Here is a 19,224-nt window from a genome sequence, read left to right as displayed (position 1 = left end):
TGCATCCTCCACCATTGTTTTTAAAGATTCTAAGCTTTTTCTGTAATTTTTCTGTATGAATTTCCTTCTTTATGTAAACGTTTAATGATTTCTCGAGTAGCGTGATAACAATGCGTTTTTTTATCCATATTTGCAAAGAAAAACTAAAAAATACCGGTAGATTTAACATTTAATGAATAGAAATTAATTCATTTTAAACTTTTACTTACAGGAAAGAATCACAAAAAATAATATCGATTTATTTTTACTAAAACGAAAAACTGTCCTTATTATTTTTCACAGCAGAAATCACGGATTTTACGAAAAATATTTGTTTTGTATAAAAACTAAACAGAAAGAAAACAAAATCGTAACGGGATTTCTTATTGCAATACATGTACATTTTCAAAAGCAAATTTCCATCGCAAATTCTTCCATTTTACACATTTTAGGAGCGACCAAAAGTTGTGAATGTCACTGTCCTTATTATTTTTCACACCACTGTATGCTCGCTATTCTTGGTTCGTCTTTTGGAAACAATATTGACAAAAATGTAACTTTACGAAAATACGTTCACGATAGTGAAATGGATTGATAAGATGCTGAAAGACAGAATCATTCATTTGCAAATAGAAGAGAGTTCCGTGAGGAAACATGTTCACAGAGGTACACCGCAGGGGGAGATCTCTCACCTCTATTCTGGCGTATAGTAATAAATGGGATGATAAATGCAACTACGAGTATTTTGCGCTTCAGCCAGCTGTGAATACATTTACATTTTTACCAAGCTTATCGGAACTTATGCCAGTTGCTCTGGTACAACTGTCAGGCTGGCTCCATGACAATAACCAGTTTTTGGATGGTGGCAGACACTTGGGAATAAGGTACAACTCTATCAAGTGTGCAAAGGCTGCGTAAATTCTGATCACCGGAACAAAAGTGAATCGTATTAAACGATTACACATTTGTGCGCCATCTCTACACACATTAGTCGAGGACTCAACTAGAACAAGCTGTGCGAAAGGACAATGTTTGTGGCGCTTGACTTATAAAAAAACATTTGATAATGTCAAACACCTCAGAGGGACGACTGAAATCGCAACCGCCCAGCTCTAGAAGGTATAAAGAGATCTATACCGACGGCTCTTAGATGGAATCAGGCACAGCAATTCCATCAACCTACGACCCTCATTCAACTTGAACATTTGATAATCAACTATTTGTGTGGAATTTAGATACAAGAAATCTAAGCCCCGTATAGTTAAGCAGGAAGTTCCCTAAGGAGGGGTGATGTCTCCGGAACTGTTTAACCGCAACTTCTCCTGTACTCCACCCCCTCCAGACGACATTGAGATCGTATAGAATGTAACTACCCCAAGATTCTGGGGGCATTCGACAACATGTTGACCTCGTCAGCGCATTACATAGACTGAGTTGTAGGAACAAAGTTCTCAAGTTCCTAGCCGACAGAACTTGGTGTGCAAACGAAGAAACATTGTTGACAACGAGTGGAAAGCTATGCGTCGCCAGTGTGGTCCGCGAATATATATGCAATGCGATAGAAAAATATTAAAAACTGTCAAAATACCACCATAAAAACTACAACTGGGTGCATCCTCAACCACATGAAGAGACAAAGATTATTCCAATACAGCTACACAATGGCGTGCTCTTGTTGCGGCCTCTAAAATAGCAGCCGGTTATTAGCCATAAGGATATAAAAATGTAAGTTATGAAAAAAATAACTCAAACCAAGAAAAGTGAAACAGTGAGGGACTACATCAATACTTTTCAAGATGTATGTACGTACATATGAATGTGATATAAAATCTTGAACAATTCTATTCAGTAGTCGTGGTAGTTGTTGTTGTTATTTTTTATAGTTATAATCAAAACAAACAAATAAAAAAAACTTTATTACAAATAAAAGTGAAAAATAAACAAAACAGCTTGCAATAAAATAGAATAAAATAATAAATAATAAAGAATGGCACGCGACAACAGCCGGCAGTCAATAGTAACAACAACAAAAAGAACAGAGCAGCAAGAACAGAATGCCATAAACCAAAGTCTAGGAAAACAAAATAGTCAAGCAGCAATTCGTTCATTCATTCATTCATTCATTATTTTCAAAAAGAGATTGATACAGATATAGGTATGTACATGTGTATATAGGTTTATATGTACCAGACAGATGACGTTATATAGAAACAACATTGGGGTACTAGAATATATGTATATATGTTGGTATGTATTTAGCAAAAAGGTATGTAGTACAATTCGTTGTATTACACTATAAAATTGAAATATAAAATACAAATTCATACTATAGAGGAGTACGTACAAACCAAAACAACAACAACAAGAACAACATACAAACGTGCATACATACAAGCTATATAAATATCCATAGAAATGAATGAATTGGAATGGATGAATGGTTGGCTTGTTGTTTGTTTGGCTCTCTTGGAATGCGGAAAGTCTGCATGACACACATAAGACAAACCACCGGGGCAAACAGACAGACAGACAAGCAGACCCAAAAGGTCTTTTCAAAAACCAAGAATTTCAAAAGAACAACATTACGCGGCATACCAAGCCAGCCAGCCAACCATACTTTTCTACAGCTAAAAGTCCAATGATTTGGATATCCACCACGCACCCCTCCCCCTCTCCTTTAACCAAAGAGCAAGCAAAACAAACCAAAATTGAAAAACAAGTGGCACACAAAAGGATATTCCTTGCAAATTTATGTATGTCGTCATCTCTATGGATGAATGTATTCTCCATGTTTTGTAAGTAGGTTACCTGTTTACAAGTCTGCAAGCCAACAACCCCGCCGCCACCGCTAGACTTTTAATATCATCAGACCTAGCTAACTAAACAAAGGCAAAGCGCAAAAATAATAACCGCCAAGGACTTGTCAAGAGGCATTAGACATGTTGCGATTTTTAATACAAATGTAGGTGTAGATGTACGTATGTATTATATGTATTAACAAACATTTGTATTTATGCCTGTTTTGAGGCATCATAAATTTTGGTTGGATGCTACATGATATATACGGTTTGTTTTGTTGGTGGAAATCTTGAAATCATCATAAATCGTCACAATAACATAATATAGTTTATTACATATAAAGTAATTTGGATTATTGCGAAGACGATGCCGAAATATGTCAGTCAGAACACTTCTATGTCCATGTTCGATGACTTAAGTGCATCAGAAGGTATCTGAGTGAAATATACTGAACACCGTCATTCCTCGCCGGCTTGAGTTTACAGCCTTATCAGAGAAGTATTATGCTTATGTTTGCATATCTGGCAAATTGGAACACCATCACGGGACTTTGCAGTACCCCCTGCAGTAGATCTATATTGAGAAGGCGCAACGCAGATGGAAACCTTAATGTAGGGTGTCAAAACAATCTGGCCTGCGATAAGTTTGTCAGCATTTGAACCCATTCCATCGAACCAATCGAGATGAATTTTGTGTTTTTATTTACATATACATACACATTTTTCTAAATATATAAGATTAATTATTTACAATAGGCCAACGTTGTTGAAACTCGTAATGTTAATGTCATTGGGTCAAGGCTTTGAATTGGCTTTGAATCCAAAAATGAATAGCATCTTTTGGGGTCCACGCTCATATAAAATTCATCGATAAAGATGCTAAAAAGATGACATGCCAGATCACTTGCATCCATGATTGAATGGCATCTTTGGCATCTAACATTTTGCTGGGTCTCTATGGGACTCATTGCCGGTAGGCTTAGATCAAGATGTGGTGACAGTGGCGTCGACTACTGTAGGTTGTGTTGAGATGCAGTTAAGATAAAAACAGTCAAGCATCTACTTTTTAGGTTTCTTACGCTGAACACAAGAAGACATTGACTAATGGGTAGATACGAGATAAATACTACCACCTGGCTGGGATGACACGGCCAGCAGGAACTGTATAGTCAGCAATGTTGTCTAAGTGACAGCATCCTGTTCTCCTCATGAAGGTTATACACACTGGACATTTCATCAGCGTACGACACCATCGAAATATTTGCTGATGGATTGAGGAGTTTCGAAAGGTAAAAGAAGAGCGGACTTTCGGGCTTCAGTATCGGAATAACTCTGGTCACGTTCCAGATATCAGTAATCACCAAACGTGTAATTGATATCTGTAGAACACTGGTCAGGCAACCCAAGCCTATTGTACTGAGATTCATCAACATGAGCATTGAAATACCATCTGGGACGAGGGCTTTGGATGAAAAAAGCTGTCTGAACTTCACTGGATGTAAAGGAGACTGGTTGTAGATCTTTATTTAGATTCTTGCATCTACGAATTATGGATAGGTTGATCTTGTTCTGCGAAGTTGAATGTTAAATAAATTGATGGCAGAACTGTGTAGCACACAAATTTTATTATTATTATTTTTTTTTTTTTTTTGTAGCCAGATTATCACCGGTTGAGGTTTTCCACCTGTGCTCTAAAACAAGCACATCTATCTCGGCGCTTTGCTGCTCAATTTGCTCATTGCTAGGTTTTCGGCACAAAGTTGGTCGCGTTCTTGTGGAAGCCAATCTCAATGGAAAATTTGGTCTTATAAGAGGAATTCTTAGCCGCTTTGAGAACTGTTTCCCAAAATATTTTCTTACCCTTTCTGGCGCATGACGGTAAAATCAAAGGAAGCCAATGAACTTTTTGAAGCCATACCAGCCAGTCGGCTTTGTTATAATTTAAGAAGGTGGTCGGTGACCAGAATTGGAATATGTTCTGAATTTAATGCGACGTTTGTTTGCCAGGATGTAATAGGAAGGAACGATGACTTACGATAAAAATGGCCAGATATCTCGAGGCGAAATCCGATTCGTCAATTTGGTTTGCAATAAGAACTCCATGTGGATCGCTCGGTAGTTGGGAATACATTAAATCGTTTGATGAGCGTTGAAGTCACGAAGAATAATTTTGTTATCCCCTGCAGGACGTTGAAAGTGCTCGGATGATAACAGGCGCCAATTCTGTTAACGGGTGGAATGTAAATATTGACGATTTCAATTTCTGCATCTTCAGAAATGCTCATAAACTCTAGGAAAGGATCAGGATGAGGGGTGGTGGAGGTGGATATGTCAGGGAATATCTGACGTCCCGCTGATTGATAAATGCGAGACCACCATGGTCCCTTTCTCTATCCCGTCGGATACTTGGCTCGACATGCTCTTCGGAAGCATATTTAATATAATTAACACAAAAAATAAAGCTACTTTGATGTGAGATCTTCCCTTCTGCCTTCTAGGAAGGTTGTGGGAAATATTTGTGTTAAGGTTCAAACGAATGACAGCAAGATAGTCGTTGATACAACCATCAAATAACTGCAAAGTTGAGTTCTGTTAAGATCTTCACAGAATTTCTACGTTTTCTATTTCAGATGAACACAGGTGACAGTACAGCCAGTCTGCCAATTGTCTAAACCGGGAATAGAATGGAAGACACTTTCTGTCATCCGGCATAGTTTTTGTTTATTAAAAGAAATAATTTACAACGGCCAGATATTTAACAGTAGGCTGGATAAGTGTATTTTCACTTAAAACCCCTAAATCTGGAGCAATTGCAATCTGACTAAAAATTGTGACGTCTAAACTTTGGTTTAAGATAAAAATGGCAGGTGGGGGAGGGTATACCACCCTTCCATTCATACACAACATGTCGGAAAACATTAGAAACGCATGTGTTTTGAATGTTTAATCCAAAACAACTTACAGTTGGTCAACTAATGTATTGCAAAGACCGAAATGGTAACAAATTGCATATTAATTGTTCATTTATGGCAAAGTAAATCAATTTAGTATATTTTGACAGAATATTGTTTTGAAGACCAAAAGCAAGAGATTTGCACAAAAACCTAAAGTTTTTACATAATTTGTTACCGTAAACGAACAATTAATATGCAATTTTTTTACAATGTTTTGCAAGTCATTATTTGACGAAATGTTTATACCAAATATTTATGCAGGTTACAAATATCTGCGGATATGTAAGAATGACACACTATCCATTCTGTTTCCGCAAGCTTAGTAAAACCCACTTCATCTTCACATGTATTATTTACACTTGAATATATTCACAAAAATATGTACGAACATTCTCTTTATCTACCACATCTATTTATAGAAAAAGTAGATGCCTTCTTATGACTAAAAGAATTTTACCACAGTCTGTGGTCTTGGAAAATATGTGGTGGTGGCTTAAATTGTCGTTATTGTTTTAGCTTAACGGCCAATCTTACAAGTTTTTATTTTTATAACTGGCAGCCAGTCATCTGTGTTTACATCAGCTGTTTTCTTTGAATGAGGGTTTGTTTGCATATTTTCCTCTTTTTTGTGTTCGCATTCGCGTGATAAATTACAAAGTGGGGTATGCGATTAACCAATCTACAGCGTTTTTTTTTTTTTACTATATATTTAAATTGAAGCTACAACAACAAAACTTAAGGTTTAGCATTTTCGCCTCCGTCTACCATACGAAATAAAAAAAGCAAAAAAAAAAAACAGCAGCAAGACACCGGCAAAATAATATCAACAAAAAATGAAAAAAAAACAATCTACAGACATACATCTCTTTCTACATACAAATTTATATGATGGAGAGGTAAGTTTGGGTGTTTATATATTACCGCCTGTTGTTGTTGTGCTTGTTTTGAAATCTTTCAATATTTTTTTGCCTATGGTTGTTGTTATTGTTGTTGTATTCTCGTTGATGTTGATATTTTTTCATTATTATTATTTGTTGTTGTTGTTATTCTCAAGTTTATTAACCTTTCTTAATGGCTTAACGGTAGATATTTGTGACGTCACATTATAAATGAATATTGTTGTGATAGGGAATGTACACATCGACAACACCGAGCAGCGAGGTGATTCAAAACATAAATATTTTGTTATGGGTCTGGTCTGTCTGTCAGTCTTCTTATGGTATGTGCAATATATACAATATGTTCATATGTATGTAAGTAGGTGTATACGATAAGTATGTGTGTCAAATTGAAATGTTGTACAATCTATATTGGGGAAACACCATTCGTTTCGAATAACAATTGAAAAGGCACTGCTAATTGTATGTAGCCCATGGTTAGACACTGTAAATTTGTTTACGTTCAAGTTCAAGAACATGTGCAGTGACATGAATACACGGCAGATTAAAAAGTTTTTGTTTTGTTCTCAATTTGCAAATTTTCATTGAAATGTTGGTAGGTATCTTCTCCGACTAAATTAGTATGTCCTGCTAATACGTTTTTAGGAATATCTTAACAAAAAAGAGGACATTAAGTTGACTCAGCCTTCTTCTAGCATCAAAATAGTAGAAAAAAACTCCCATGGAAATGTGGAGTGAATTATCCATTTCTTGATGTTGGCGAAATTGATCCAAAGAAATCGATTTTTTTCAAGAATGAAAGACATTCGGACTTTATTTGTTTAAACTCTTTTAATATTTAAAGTGGCTCAATGTTTTGGTGTTTGTTTTGACCCTTTTCTTTTACTTCTTGTTTCGTTTAATGACACCTAACGATCCTTTAGCTCTAAATATCATTGGCACAGGACAATTCAATGCATATCAGTTTGATCATATCAACTCTTTTTAAGGGTCTAATAAAAATGTATGCAACTTCTGTTGTGATTTCATTTACTGAAATTGATGAGCATTAACTTTTAACCCACTTAGGGCCGAGAATTTTTTTTGCGCGAAAACTTAAAATTTTTTATGAAAATTATATTTCTGCGATTTTTAAGCATTTTTTAATAAATAACTTTTTTCTCTAGAACGTATAGTTTTCCTGCAATCGGGCCTTCTTTTAAAAGTTCCAAAAACTTTGGAGGGTAATATAGGTGTATCCTTACATGCCAATCCCTTGGTTTTTGATTAAGAAAATACTCTTACTATATTCCTAACAAATCCCTGACTTTATATCGACACCTCCAAATAATAGTATGCTAAGTCTAAAAAGTGAGTTTTGCAGGAGAAGCTCTCAAAGTTTGGAAATTTTTTTGAACTTCTTTACTATGCTAAGTCAATATTTGTTTATAACTTTTGTTCGGATTGACCGATCATTTCCAAAATTAGACAGAATTTAAGTTAAAGGACGTTAAATATAAAAATGTAAAGAAATTGAAAACATGCTAAGTCGACTTAGCATACTATTGTTTGGAGGCGTCGATCTAACATTTACGATAAAATTTTTATCGCATATTTAAATTTTTCATCAAAAGTCGAAAATTACAAAAAAGTCAATTTTTTTTGAATAGCTTGGGTTTTTGGCCAATTGCGTGGAAATGCGTAAGTCAAATGAAGCGTTACCAGCGTAATATTACAGATAACAGACAACACTAAAACAAAATGCAAAAAACCCGACGAAAATATTCGAAAAACCCAGAGTTTTACGTCAATTTTTGCAACCATTTTTGGTGGCGTTTAAACGACCAGTGGCTTTATATGGGTTAACTAAATTGAAATGGTCATTATACCTATTACATAGGGACTTATAAAAACTAATTTGTAAAGTCCAACTCCTCCTACTTCCATACCAAATACATGCTTACCAACTCTTTATTAAAAGAATAAAAAATAATTACATGGGTATTTCATTAACTTATAAGATAAATTGAACTTACCGGTGGTGGGGTTCTATACTGTTGTGAAGGTCCCAATTGTGGACTATAGGGCCTTGGTGGTGGTGCCCAACCCGTTTGTTGACCACCATATGGTGACTGATGCGGCTGATGTGATGGAGGTGGTGGTCCTCCGTGTTGTGGTGGCGGCGGACCACCCTGTACTCCACCGGGTCCACCACCTGGCGTCTGAGGCGTTCCGCCACCGCTACCGGCACCACCTTGTGGTGGAGGTTGTTGTTGCGATGGCGGAGGCTGTTGTGGCGGTTGTTGTGGATCGTAACTATTCGTATACCTATGCTGAGGCGGTGGTTGCGGATGTGACGATTGCAACAGTGAATTTAATGTTGGTGTTGGGCCTTGGGGCGCTTGTCCTGGTATATAACGTTGTGGAGGTGGTCGATTTGGTGAACCAATACCACCGGGTCCACCACCCGGCGCTGACTGTTGCGGTTTACCACCTGGTGGTGGTTGTTGCATTGGCGTGTGTCCATAACGATATGGATCCATATTTGGATCAGCATGATGATAACGACCATACATTGGATGATGACCTGGCATTGGTGGTGGCGGACCACCCAATGGACTTTGTCCATATTCAGCAGCCACATCTTTTTGCGGATGTTCGCCGGGATTTTGTGATGACGGAGGTGGTGGTGGCCCTCCAACGATCTGTTGATGTGGTGGCATATGTTGCGGGTGTGGTGGTTGTTGATGCATGTGATAATGTGACATTACAGGATCACCACCGCCCGGTGGTCCATACGGATGTGGTGGCATTTGTGCCGGAGTATCACTGCCATTGTTAGGGGTAGGTGGACCACTTCCGCCTCCAGGGGTTCCTGCAGCTGGTGTCGATGATCCACCACCGGGTGCATTTCCATTGCCACCGGGATTATTAGCGCCACTACTGCTACCACCACCGTTACTACCAGCTGTTGTTGTTGTTTGTGGGCCACTACCAACAGGACCAGGACCTGATCCAGCACCACCCTGCCCAGAGGGTGATTTTATTTTCTCATTCATTACTTATTTAACTCAATTCTTGTTGTTTGTCCGTTTTCTTTAGTTGCAGCTTGACAAAATATTAACGTTTCGAGAAAACCCTCCTACTCCGCTGCAACCTTACGTAAAGGTTATCTGAAAATATAAACATGTGGAGAGAAGAGGAAATTAGAATAAATTTTAACACGTTCGCGGACGTGAATGCTATAGCATTCATTTGCAAAGTCAATTTTTTGTCATTTACTTCTATACAATCGTACGTTTTTGCGATTAAAGTACATAGTACTATTAATTTTATCAATATCCATAATATAATAAATAAAAAATTGTAATAGGACTAATAATTATTTAATAAATACAAAAAAACTTACTTCTGAAAAAATTGGGTGTCCGCGAACGTGTTAATGACACGCATTTTTACTTGTATTTAATATATGGGTATGTTTAAGAATATTTCAAATCGTGAGTAGTGTCAAAATACAAAGATAACGTTTACTTAGCCCTCTTCTGAGAAAATTTAAAATAAGTGCCGAAATTGAAGTACAGAATTAGAATTGTTTTGAAAATGGAATGTTAGACTCACATTAAAAGGTCTAATTGTCGATCAGTAGAGAGGTTATATTCGCTGGGCACATTTACCTGACAATTGAAAAAAGCTGATTTTCTAACACTGCTTTGGAAACACATAAAATAAGTCCAAAGTCGTAAAAGGAATAAAGTTGGAATAATTCTCCTAAAACAAAGGAATAAATTAAAATTTACCCTTTTTGATGGTATGCGACCTTTTTTGAGTACTGATATTTCTTTAAAAGTTGCAGTTTGAACATTGGAGATGGAGAGATTCCATGTCACCGATATCTAAACCCTCAGCCAATGACTGTAGTTGAAAATAGAAGAATCATAACGAATAACTGTGTGTGAATGAATTCACTTTTTTAAATATAGTTGTATGTACACTTTATTGTGTAAGGTTAGGCAAGGTTTCAGAGGAGAATAAGTTAATGTTGTATTGTGTAACCAAGTATGGCCCTTCGGTTTGCTACGAAGTAATTAAATAAATTAATTATAAATTAATAAAGCATTGTGGCGTTTTTTTATTGGGATTCAAAATAGTCTGGCTTAATCCCATTGTTGTTGTTTTAATATTTTAAAACAACTATTTTATTAGTGGAAAAGATTTGGCATTGTTCGCCAAGGGGTAAGGCAGGGAATACTATAGTTTCGATCCACGCCACTGGATCTCATCAGTTCCCTTGTTTCTTGTTTGTGGATATTCTCCACCGAAGTTATTTTTCAATAACTTCTTCAACAAGAAACTTTTTATACCCAAACATCAATCGTCAGCTCGAAGTATAAAGGTAAGCAAAGAAAAAAGTTCAATGAGAAGTTTTTCCTTGACAACCTCATACAACTCCGACGAAAGTGTCTGCGAAACAATTCAAACCTCTTCCACTTGTATGTCTCGTCGAATTTTGACGAATGCACACACCAAAATTTGGTTGGTCTGCTTTACAGCAAAAACAACACACGCCGTGCCAGTGTCTTCAATTTGAAGCATTGTGGCGTTTTTTTATTGGGATAGCGTTTGCAATTTTGTTTTTTCAAAATAGTCTGGCTTAATCCCATTGTTGTTGTTTTAATATCCACAAACAAGAAACAAGGGAACTGATGAGATCCAGTGGCGTGGATCGAAACTATAGTATTCCCTGCCTTACCCCTTGGCGAACAATGCCAAATCTTTTCCACTAATAAAATAGTTGTTTTAAAATATTAAAACAACAACAATGGGATTAAGCCAGACTATTTTGAAAAAACAAAATAAATTAATAAAAGTATAACAGTATAACAACAACCGATCCAATTCCATATTTTAAACTGAATATAACCGTAAACTTCTTGGCGTTTTCGGTTGCTTCACCAAAGAGAGTGAGCACAATTTGTTCACTAACGGATCCAACACTTTATCTCCACATGGAAAAAAAGTGTCGTTTTGTACCAAGGATTACCCATAGTAATTGGTACCCTCATCACAATGATATATCGTTTTCCATGGAGAAGTCCATATACATATCTTAAAACTGTTTCAATTTACGAGCATTAAGCTGAAAACGGAATAAGCGTTTGATATAAAAAGAACCACATGGCAAAATTCACATCAACGCAGAGTATCGTTATGTGTTTATTATGTTTTCGGCTTTACTCTGGATCTGTTTAAATTAGTTGATCGCAGGTAATCCTTGTTATCCTGATCCAGTAATCGGCATATTTTGTATTTGAACTTAAATAACTAAAAATTACTGCAATTAAATTTGAATATAACCTTAAAAAGTCTTCAAACATAGTGTCAACTGGAACATGTCATGCCGATAACTGGAAAATGGTGCCGACTACGAGCAAAACTATTTTACTAAATTCACATTTTTCTAAAGTTTTTTTAAGAAATATTTCAATTTTTTTAATATCATCGGAAAGTACACAAATTTTCTAAGCAAATAAGACTCGGAATGACGAAAGATTGAAGTAGGACAAATCCTTAAAGTGCCGACTATTATTGCAGTTACCTTTTTCTTTTTTTTTTTTTGTACGTCCATATTTCCCAGAGGTCTGTCTGACTTTATCGGAAATGTTTTACTTGAAAGCTCACAAAGGTGCTACTAAACGACATTTACGCCTAAATTATTATACGTCCAGTGTACAAAAAAAAAAACTTTATGAAACGTTTGCAAACGTTTCGTTTCGTATTTTCCATAAGAACATAACAAAACGAAATATAAACCAAGTTGACCGAACTCGCTGTTTAGTTTCGTTTTGTTTACATTCGTGAGTGCGAACAAAACAAAACGAAAAATAAAAAGTTCTCAACTTCACAAGAAAACGAAACCGCACAATACACACTGCAAACGTTTGGTGGTTGATTGAAACATCCACAGCAGTATATCCAAGTATGTTGATGCTAGCTTAGAGGTAGTTTACACTATAGGTATATCAATGTCATATGACACGAAATAAAAACATTCCATATCTACCCACGCAGGCAATGTTGCACATATTAGCGAAAATATAACGATGGAAAATTTCATGTTATATGACATTTACATATAGTGTAAACTACCCCTTATAGGGTTGTTAAGCAATCCCAGCAAAATGTTTGTAGCCAAAGAAGTAGTTAAATCATGAATGCAAGTGATTCCGGACTACATCTTTTTACGTGAAAGAAGTCATGATTTTTACAAGGGCATGGTGCAGTGAGGATACTGTCTAATTTACTTCTTAAGCACACATTTTGCATTAGTTCTTTGTAGTGAATAAATCACAACAACATATGATTCAACTACTTCTTTGGCTACAAACAAAGATGTAGTTCGAAATCACTTTTATTATTTTTTTATACAAATTACTTTTTATGGATGCAAACATATTGCTGTTATTATAATTAACAAGAAACAAATTAAGTTCTTTGTCTTTTTAAGTTTTTTTTTTGCAAAATTTTGAAATTTCTAAAATGTGAAAAATTTATGAAATGGATTCAAATCGGACATTGTCAAAATGTGAAGAACGGACTGCATTTTTCATGACTCTGCGTGGACTGCTTCAAAAAAGCTATTCAATCACTACTTCACAAGGAACAACTTCAAATAAATTTTGCTGGGATCAAATGTGTGTGTGTGTGCCTGAATGTGTCATTGATAATATCGCACAGCACACGTTTGCAAACGATTCATTTTGATTCGCTCGTGAATGAAACGACTCGGGAAAGCATAGACGAAGTAGATTTCAACAATGGTAAAGTTTTGTTCTTCTTCAGTTGAAAAGTATGTGGTTTTATTTTGTTTTGAGAACGAAACGATTCGGAAATAATGAAAAGTTTGTGACTCTGTGTGAATAGTACGGGAATCGTTTCGTTTCTTTGCGTTCATTGTATACGTTAACATTTAAAAGATGACAACAAAAATAAGTGTTTTTTACGATGATGGCCTTCGACCGGGGATTTAAGACTTTCTCCTATGGACAGGTGCAAAAGTCAGCTGCGCGAACAAGAATTACATTAAAATGCTGTTTTCTTTAAGTAGACGGCCTACGCCGGGGTTTCAAGACCTTCTCATGTCGACAAGTGCAAAAGTTGGATACGCGAGTAAAAAGTACTCTCCACAAGAGTTAAAATGATACATACCCAAGTAAAAATAGCAAAATGTCAAGACCCATATCACGGGAAGTATGTACTTCCCCGGAAAAGCTATACCTATATCGTTGTGATCAGGGTACCAGCCCGATCCGAGAGTTGCCCATAAACAAAGTAGTGGTGATAATGTTAAAATAAGACATTTCCGAAATGTCAAGACACATATATATAGAGAAATGTGGACTTCCCCCGGGAAAAATATACATTGTTGTGATCAGGGTCCCAAGGACTACCTATGGTAAACAATTTCTACCCTATCCGAAAGGTGTCCCTAAACGAAACTTGTTCCATAACAAACACAAAAGGTCCACTAATTACCGAGTTTTCTCAACTTTGATATTTTTAGTTTCGATGCTGAGATAAAATCGCATAACGTTACCACCCGTTTCGATGCCTATTGTAATAAATTTAAGTCTCCTCTTTAATTAGATTTTTTTGTTGAATTTCCCTTGAATGAAAGTATGCAATCAAAAATCAATACCTAAATGTTGTTAGAAAGTTTCCAACTTCTGGCAAACTTAATCCATACCTCCCTCCTTCAACGTTCTATGAAATAGGTATTCATTCAATTAAATATCCATCCGCATAAATCCCCTCATTTATCGGCACTATCATCAATGGCCATAATGAATAAAGATATGAGAGTAGATACACTTTTAATTGCCAACACCCGGAACGAGCGGAGCAGCAGCATATTTACCAGTGTAGGTAGTTATGTAGTAGTAGAGTAGAATACAATAACAACAAGGAATAATAAAAAAGGCATATAAATGTATTTACAAAACAAATGAACGAACAAGAACAACAACAACAAAAGGATAGGATACAACAACAGTAGATATATAGAAAATCGTAACGATAATAAAATAGCAATGACAGAAAAATAGCAAAGAACCACCACAGGAAGCAGTGACAGCAGTAGCAGCAACAAAAGCTTGCTGCTGCAGAAATCATTTACAACAGCAGCAGCGACAGAAGAAGTACCACCAACATTAAAAATCAACAACAACAGCAGCAATTGACAACGAAGAAAAGCTTGAAAAACTAACGATAAGCAAAAGCTAGACACAGATTGAAAAAGACCAAATACAAACAGAAGAATATGAAAGAAGGGAGATAGTGAGAGAAAAAAGTGTTATTGTTGATAATGACAAGGTAAGACAATTTGTTTTTCGGACAAAAATCAAAGACTTTCCCATATTCCAAAAGTCCCTCATCTATGAACCATTCGACAAGAGCAAGGGGGGAAACTGAGTTTCTACAAGATCATAAATAAAACTAAACAATAATAAAAACCAAGTTTTATTATAAAAGCCTGCTCTTGACGGTAAACAATAAAAATACAAAAAAAAATTTATTCTCCCTCCAACATCATCATAGCACAGCAGCACCATTGGCTTCTCAATCATTAAAATTTCAAATTACAGCAGCCAACCATGCCATCCTCCTTACGAAAGACGTACGAAACAACGAACAAGCAAGCAATCACCATCCATTTGCTCATTCTTCTTTTAGTTAAACGACCCGCAAAAGTAATCCGCTCATATACACACACACACTCGTACAATTCAACCGAAGCAGCAATCTACGAATGCCAGGCAAAGGCAAAAATCAAGATAACGAACAATAAACACACAACGTACCATGTACAAAATAACAAGAAAACGATAGAAGAGAGAAAGGAATACATAACAAAACACAATACGAGAAATAAAATTGTGTTCAATAACAATAATAACAACAAATACTGGCAAATAAGAAGAAGAAGAATGAACAAATGAAAAAATAGCAGAAACAACTGACTCAAATACAATATGATGCCAACCACTAAACAAACGAAAAACAACATACGAAAGATACAACGAAGAATACACCAAAAGAAACAACGATTAAAAAGGCACACACACACAGGAGAACACAGGCAAACTATCACATCACACTCTCTGGTTGACTCTGTCACATTCATTGTTTTCAAACATTCAACGTCGTCGTCAGCCGCCGATCAACCAACCGACCGACAATGACACACCACGAGTCGGCTGTGACACTCTCACTTGTATATTTATATGTGGATTTCCAAACCAAGTGCTGCCTAGTGGGGTACGAACAAACGTAGATTGTGTGAAGAGTAGTTAGGTACGTACACTTATTTTTTGTACAAAACTGCCATTGCCATTTGTTTTTTTTTTTTGTTTGTTGCAGCAATGCGAATTTTGGTTCTAGCCGATAAACACAATTTATTAAATTATCTCTTCTTCTTTTCACGACTTTCTTTTTTAAATGGTAAACTAATCACTTAAAATTTTCCTAAAATATGTGTATTTTTCCATAATTATTTATTGCTTCGTCTTAATTATAATTTCTCTTTTTAAATTTACACAAAAACACAGCACAAACGAACGACTGACTGACTATTCCCGGACTTTTTACTTTGGATCTCTCAAAATGAAACTCTTTTGGTGCTGCTGTGCCTGCTGCTGCTGCTGCCACAATCCAACCAACCAAACGTCAGCAGTCTGTCAATTTTCCTTTTCTCTGTGCTGTGAACACTTTTTATTTTCATTTATTCTCTTTTTGGTCTTCATTCGTTGTAGTCAACCAACCAGTCGTCAGACTATTGTAACACAGAGTTGTATTCGAAGCGTAGTATATTTGATTTAAATGTAATGTTTGTTACTAAACTTTCGAAAGTATTACATATTTAAAATATATACTGATGTATATAAAGTTTATCGGGTATGTTCTGAGATACACTTCATATCTCACTTCACGCCTAAAGCATTTAGTTCACCCCATTTACCCCGATTTTGTGAATTTCTTGGGACTAAGATTCATTAGGGTACTTAACAAGTAAAAAAGTATCAGTCGACAAGGATATACCCTTAGCCCGTGTGGATTGAAACACTTTTTTTTTGCCAAAAAACTTATGTATTAAGGTTTTCAAAATTTTGGGCGTATGAACCGACAAAAATATGGATAGGATTAAAGCTCAAAAATTTGTGGAGATAGGTATCGATAGATAGGGCCTTTTTACCATACTATCCTACGAAAAACATAATATCGATGTAAACAGGACCACTAGGAAAATTTCCGGTAAAAATGTCCAAAGGATCCTCGAACAGACCGTTAACCAAACAAAAATGTTGAACATTTGTGTGGATTGGAAAGATAGGGCCCAAATTTGAACATGAACTAAGTTTCAACAATATTTGGAAATCAAAAGTTTGGACCAAATCGGTGGCTAGGTCTATAGGATATCGCGCTTACCATTTTAGGGAATATTTTCGAACTTTTGACCTACAAGCACCACATTCGACTTCCATCTAATATTCGAACGAAGTATTTGGTTCGAGCTCTCCATCCACTAGATATGGTGCCATAGGGGTTTTTTACAATTTTCGGGCTTTTTTCTCAAGAAGTATAGACTTGCCTCTGAAAAAAAGCTTTTACTGTCGTAAATGAGGCAGTGAATGCAAGTTGCTTCAAAAAAAAAAAAAGATCAAAGTGATTCGAGAGCGGGTCTAAAAGTGAATTTATCCAAACTTTTGTGTGGGAGGTACCCGAAGGAGTGGACAAATATAGTCCATATTCGAACCTGATATATATCTGGTAGATATATAAGGATGTTTAAAGTATGGACCAAATCGGTCACTCCCATCAAGAGTTATCGTGCGCACAATTTCTCCGAATATTTTTGAACTTTTGCACAAGTTTGGACAAAATATTACGAAGGCCACATTTTGGACTGAATCGGTAGATCCGTTCGGGAGTTATCTTGCGCTCCAACCACTACACACGGTGTCATAGGTGTTTTTTTTTTTTGCACCTTTCTGGCTATTTTCTCAGGAAGTATGGACTTGCCCCTTGATGAGGCGACTCCTAGCCTCATCACTACAATGCAGCCCAAGAAAACCTAAGGAAAAAAACCCAAGAACGAAAACACGCGGGTGATGTGTGTTCTTCGATGGTTCGAAAAAAACTCAAATTTTATTTACTATTCTACAAAATATTTACAACTCTTAAAACTAACACACACAGACAATACATTTAGTAATGTACGCTGTGTACATAAATACATCATGCACACCACGCACACACTGTGTTGCGGGTGATAAGAAACATACACTATTTTATTACCGACCCTTTCTATTTATGGCCGACATCTGTTATGTGTAAAGATAGCACATTGGTGCGTTGACTAAAATCTACCTGACACCATTAAAAACAATTCTATAAAATTGTCCACCCCTGATGAAACTTGTACCGTCGTATAAAGGACAGTGAATACAAGTTGCTACAACAAAAATCAAAGCGATTCGAGAGCAGGTCCTAAACTGAACTTTTCGAAGTTTTGTGTGGGAGGTACCCGAAGAAGTAGGCCGATTGAGTCCATATTGGAACTTTTGTGGGGGAGCATCAAGTAGTATATTCTTCTTCATGGAATCTCTCACAAAAACGCTTGCATTTAAATTAAAAATTGTGACAAAATTAAATGGCAAGCGTTTTATATGAGAGATTCCATGAAGAAGAATATACTACTTGGTGCTAAGTGAACAATGTTTTCTATATTTTAGTGCATTTATAAATAAAACACTGTAGCTTAATTTTTTAATTATTTACGGTTTATCTTAAGAACGATATTACAGGTGAATATAATTTGATGCGACCAAAAATGGGCCACTTCGATATAGTGGACCAAATCGGTTCTACTAATTTTTCATGAATTTTTTAAGAAACTGAAAATATTTTTATTTAGATATTTCTTTCATCTGAAAGAGCATGTCTTAAACTACTTTTGGAATTTTTGTTGTTGAAAAATGTTGCATATTTTTGTTGTAAATGGCTACCTGCGAAACCCTTTTTTGTAAAAACGTTTTGCGGTACCAACGATAACTCGAAACGAATGGGCTGATCTACATTTATTTTTGTGGGCATATTATGAACCTAGTAATCTTGTCCTTAAGCGAAACAGAATTAAAAAATTCTGATGTGTCTAGCTTAAAAATTCGAATAAAATTTGTCTTTTTTTTTTTGCTAAAATTAGGTCAAACATTTTTTAAAAATCTGTCTCGCTTGAAGACAAGCGTTTTATATATTTAAATATCAAAATATATGTAGGTCGGTCCATTCGTTTTTGAGCTATCGTTGGCACCGACTTTGAAATGCCATTTCGAGAAAAACGCGGTTTAAGTTGGTCCTCTACACACAAAACACATCAGGTTGTTCATTTTGAACGGCAAATTTTGTTCCGAACGACAATTACCTGTACTTTACAATAAGTCAATAATGTTTTGATAGTGATAAGTAGGGGCCCTTTGGACCCTTTTAGACGATGCACTTATATTTATCTGGATTTATTTGACATATACATATTGTATGAAAATAACAGCTTAAATC

General features: G+C 36.0%; 1 protein-coding gene and 1 long non-coding RNA gene across 26 annotated transcripts in view; one reads left to right on the top strand and one right to left on the bottom strand.

The window, feature by feature from the left end:
• Window positions 1–19,224, bottom strand: part of osa (trithorax group protein osa) — a 183,120-nt gene that overhangs the window by 158,397 nt on the left and 5,499 nt on the right. For 22 of the 25 annotated variants that reach the window (XM_073990048.1, XM_073990192.1, XM_073990116.1 and 19 more), the window contains one exon: window positions 8,646–9,782. In XM_073990048.1, the coding sequence (XP_073846149.1) occupies window positions 8,646–9,668 (1,023 nt within the window). In that variant the 5' untranslated portion in view covers window positions 9,669–9,782. Of the gene's footprint in view, window positions 1–8,645; window positions 9,783–10,018; window positions 10,155–15,971; window positions 16,367–19,224 lie in introns of those variants that run through there. The other 3 variants (XM_073990083.1, XM_073990143.1, XM_073990089.1) reach the window with 2 other exon arrangements.
• LOC141405665 (uncharacterized) lies at window positions 15,491–16,337 on the top strand. Its single transcript, XR_012413249.1, has 3 exons — window positions 15,491–15,963; window positions 16,030–16,110; window positions 16,218–16,337. It is a non-coding gene; the product is annotated as an uncharacterized lncRNA (long non-coding RNA).

Source organism: Musca autumnalis, unplaced genomic scaffold (assembly GCF_047663935.1).
Source record: "Musca autumnalis isolate F117 unplaced genomic scaffold, ASM4766393v1 scaffold_1, whole genome shotgun sequence".
Lineage (NCBI taxonomy): Eukaryota > Metazoa > Arthropoda > Insecta > Diptera > Muscidae > Musca > Musca autumnalis.
This window is presented reverse-complemented; position numbering and strand designations above follow the sequence as displayed.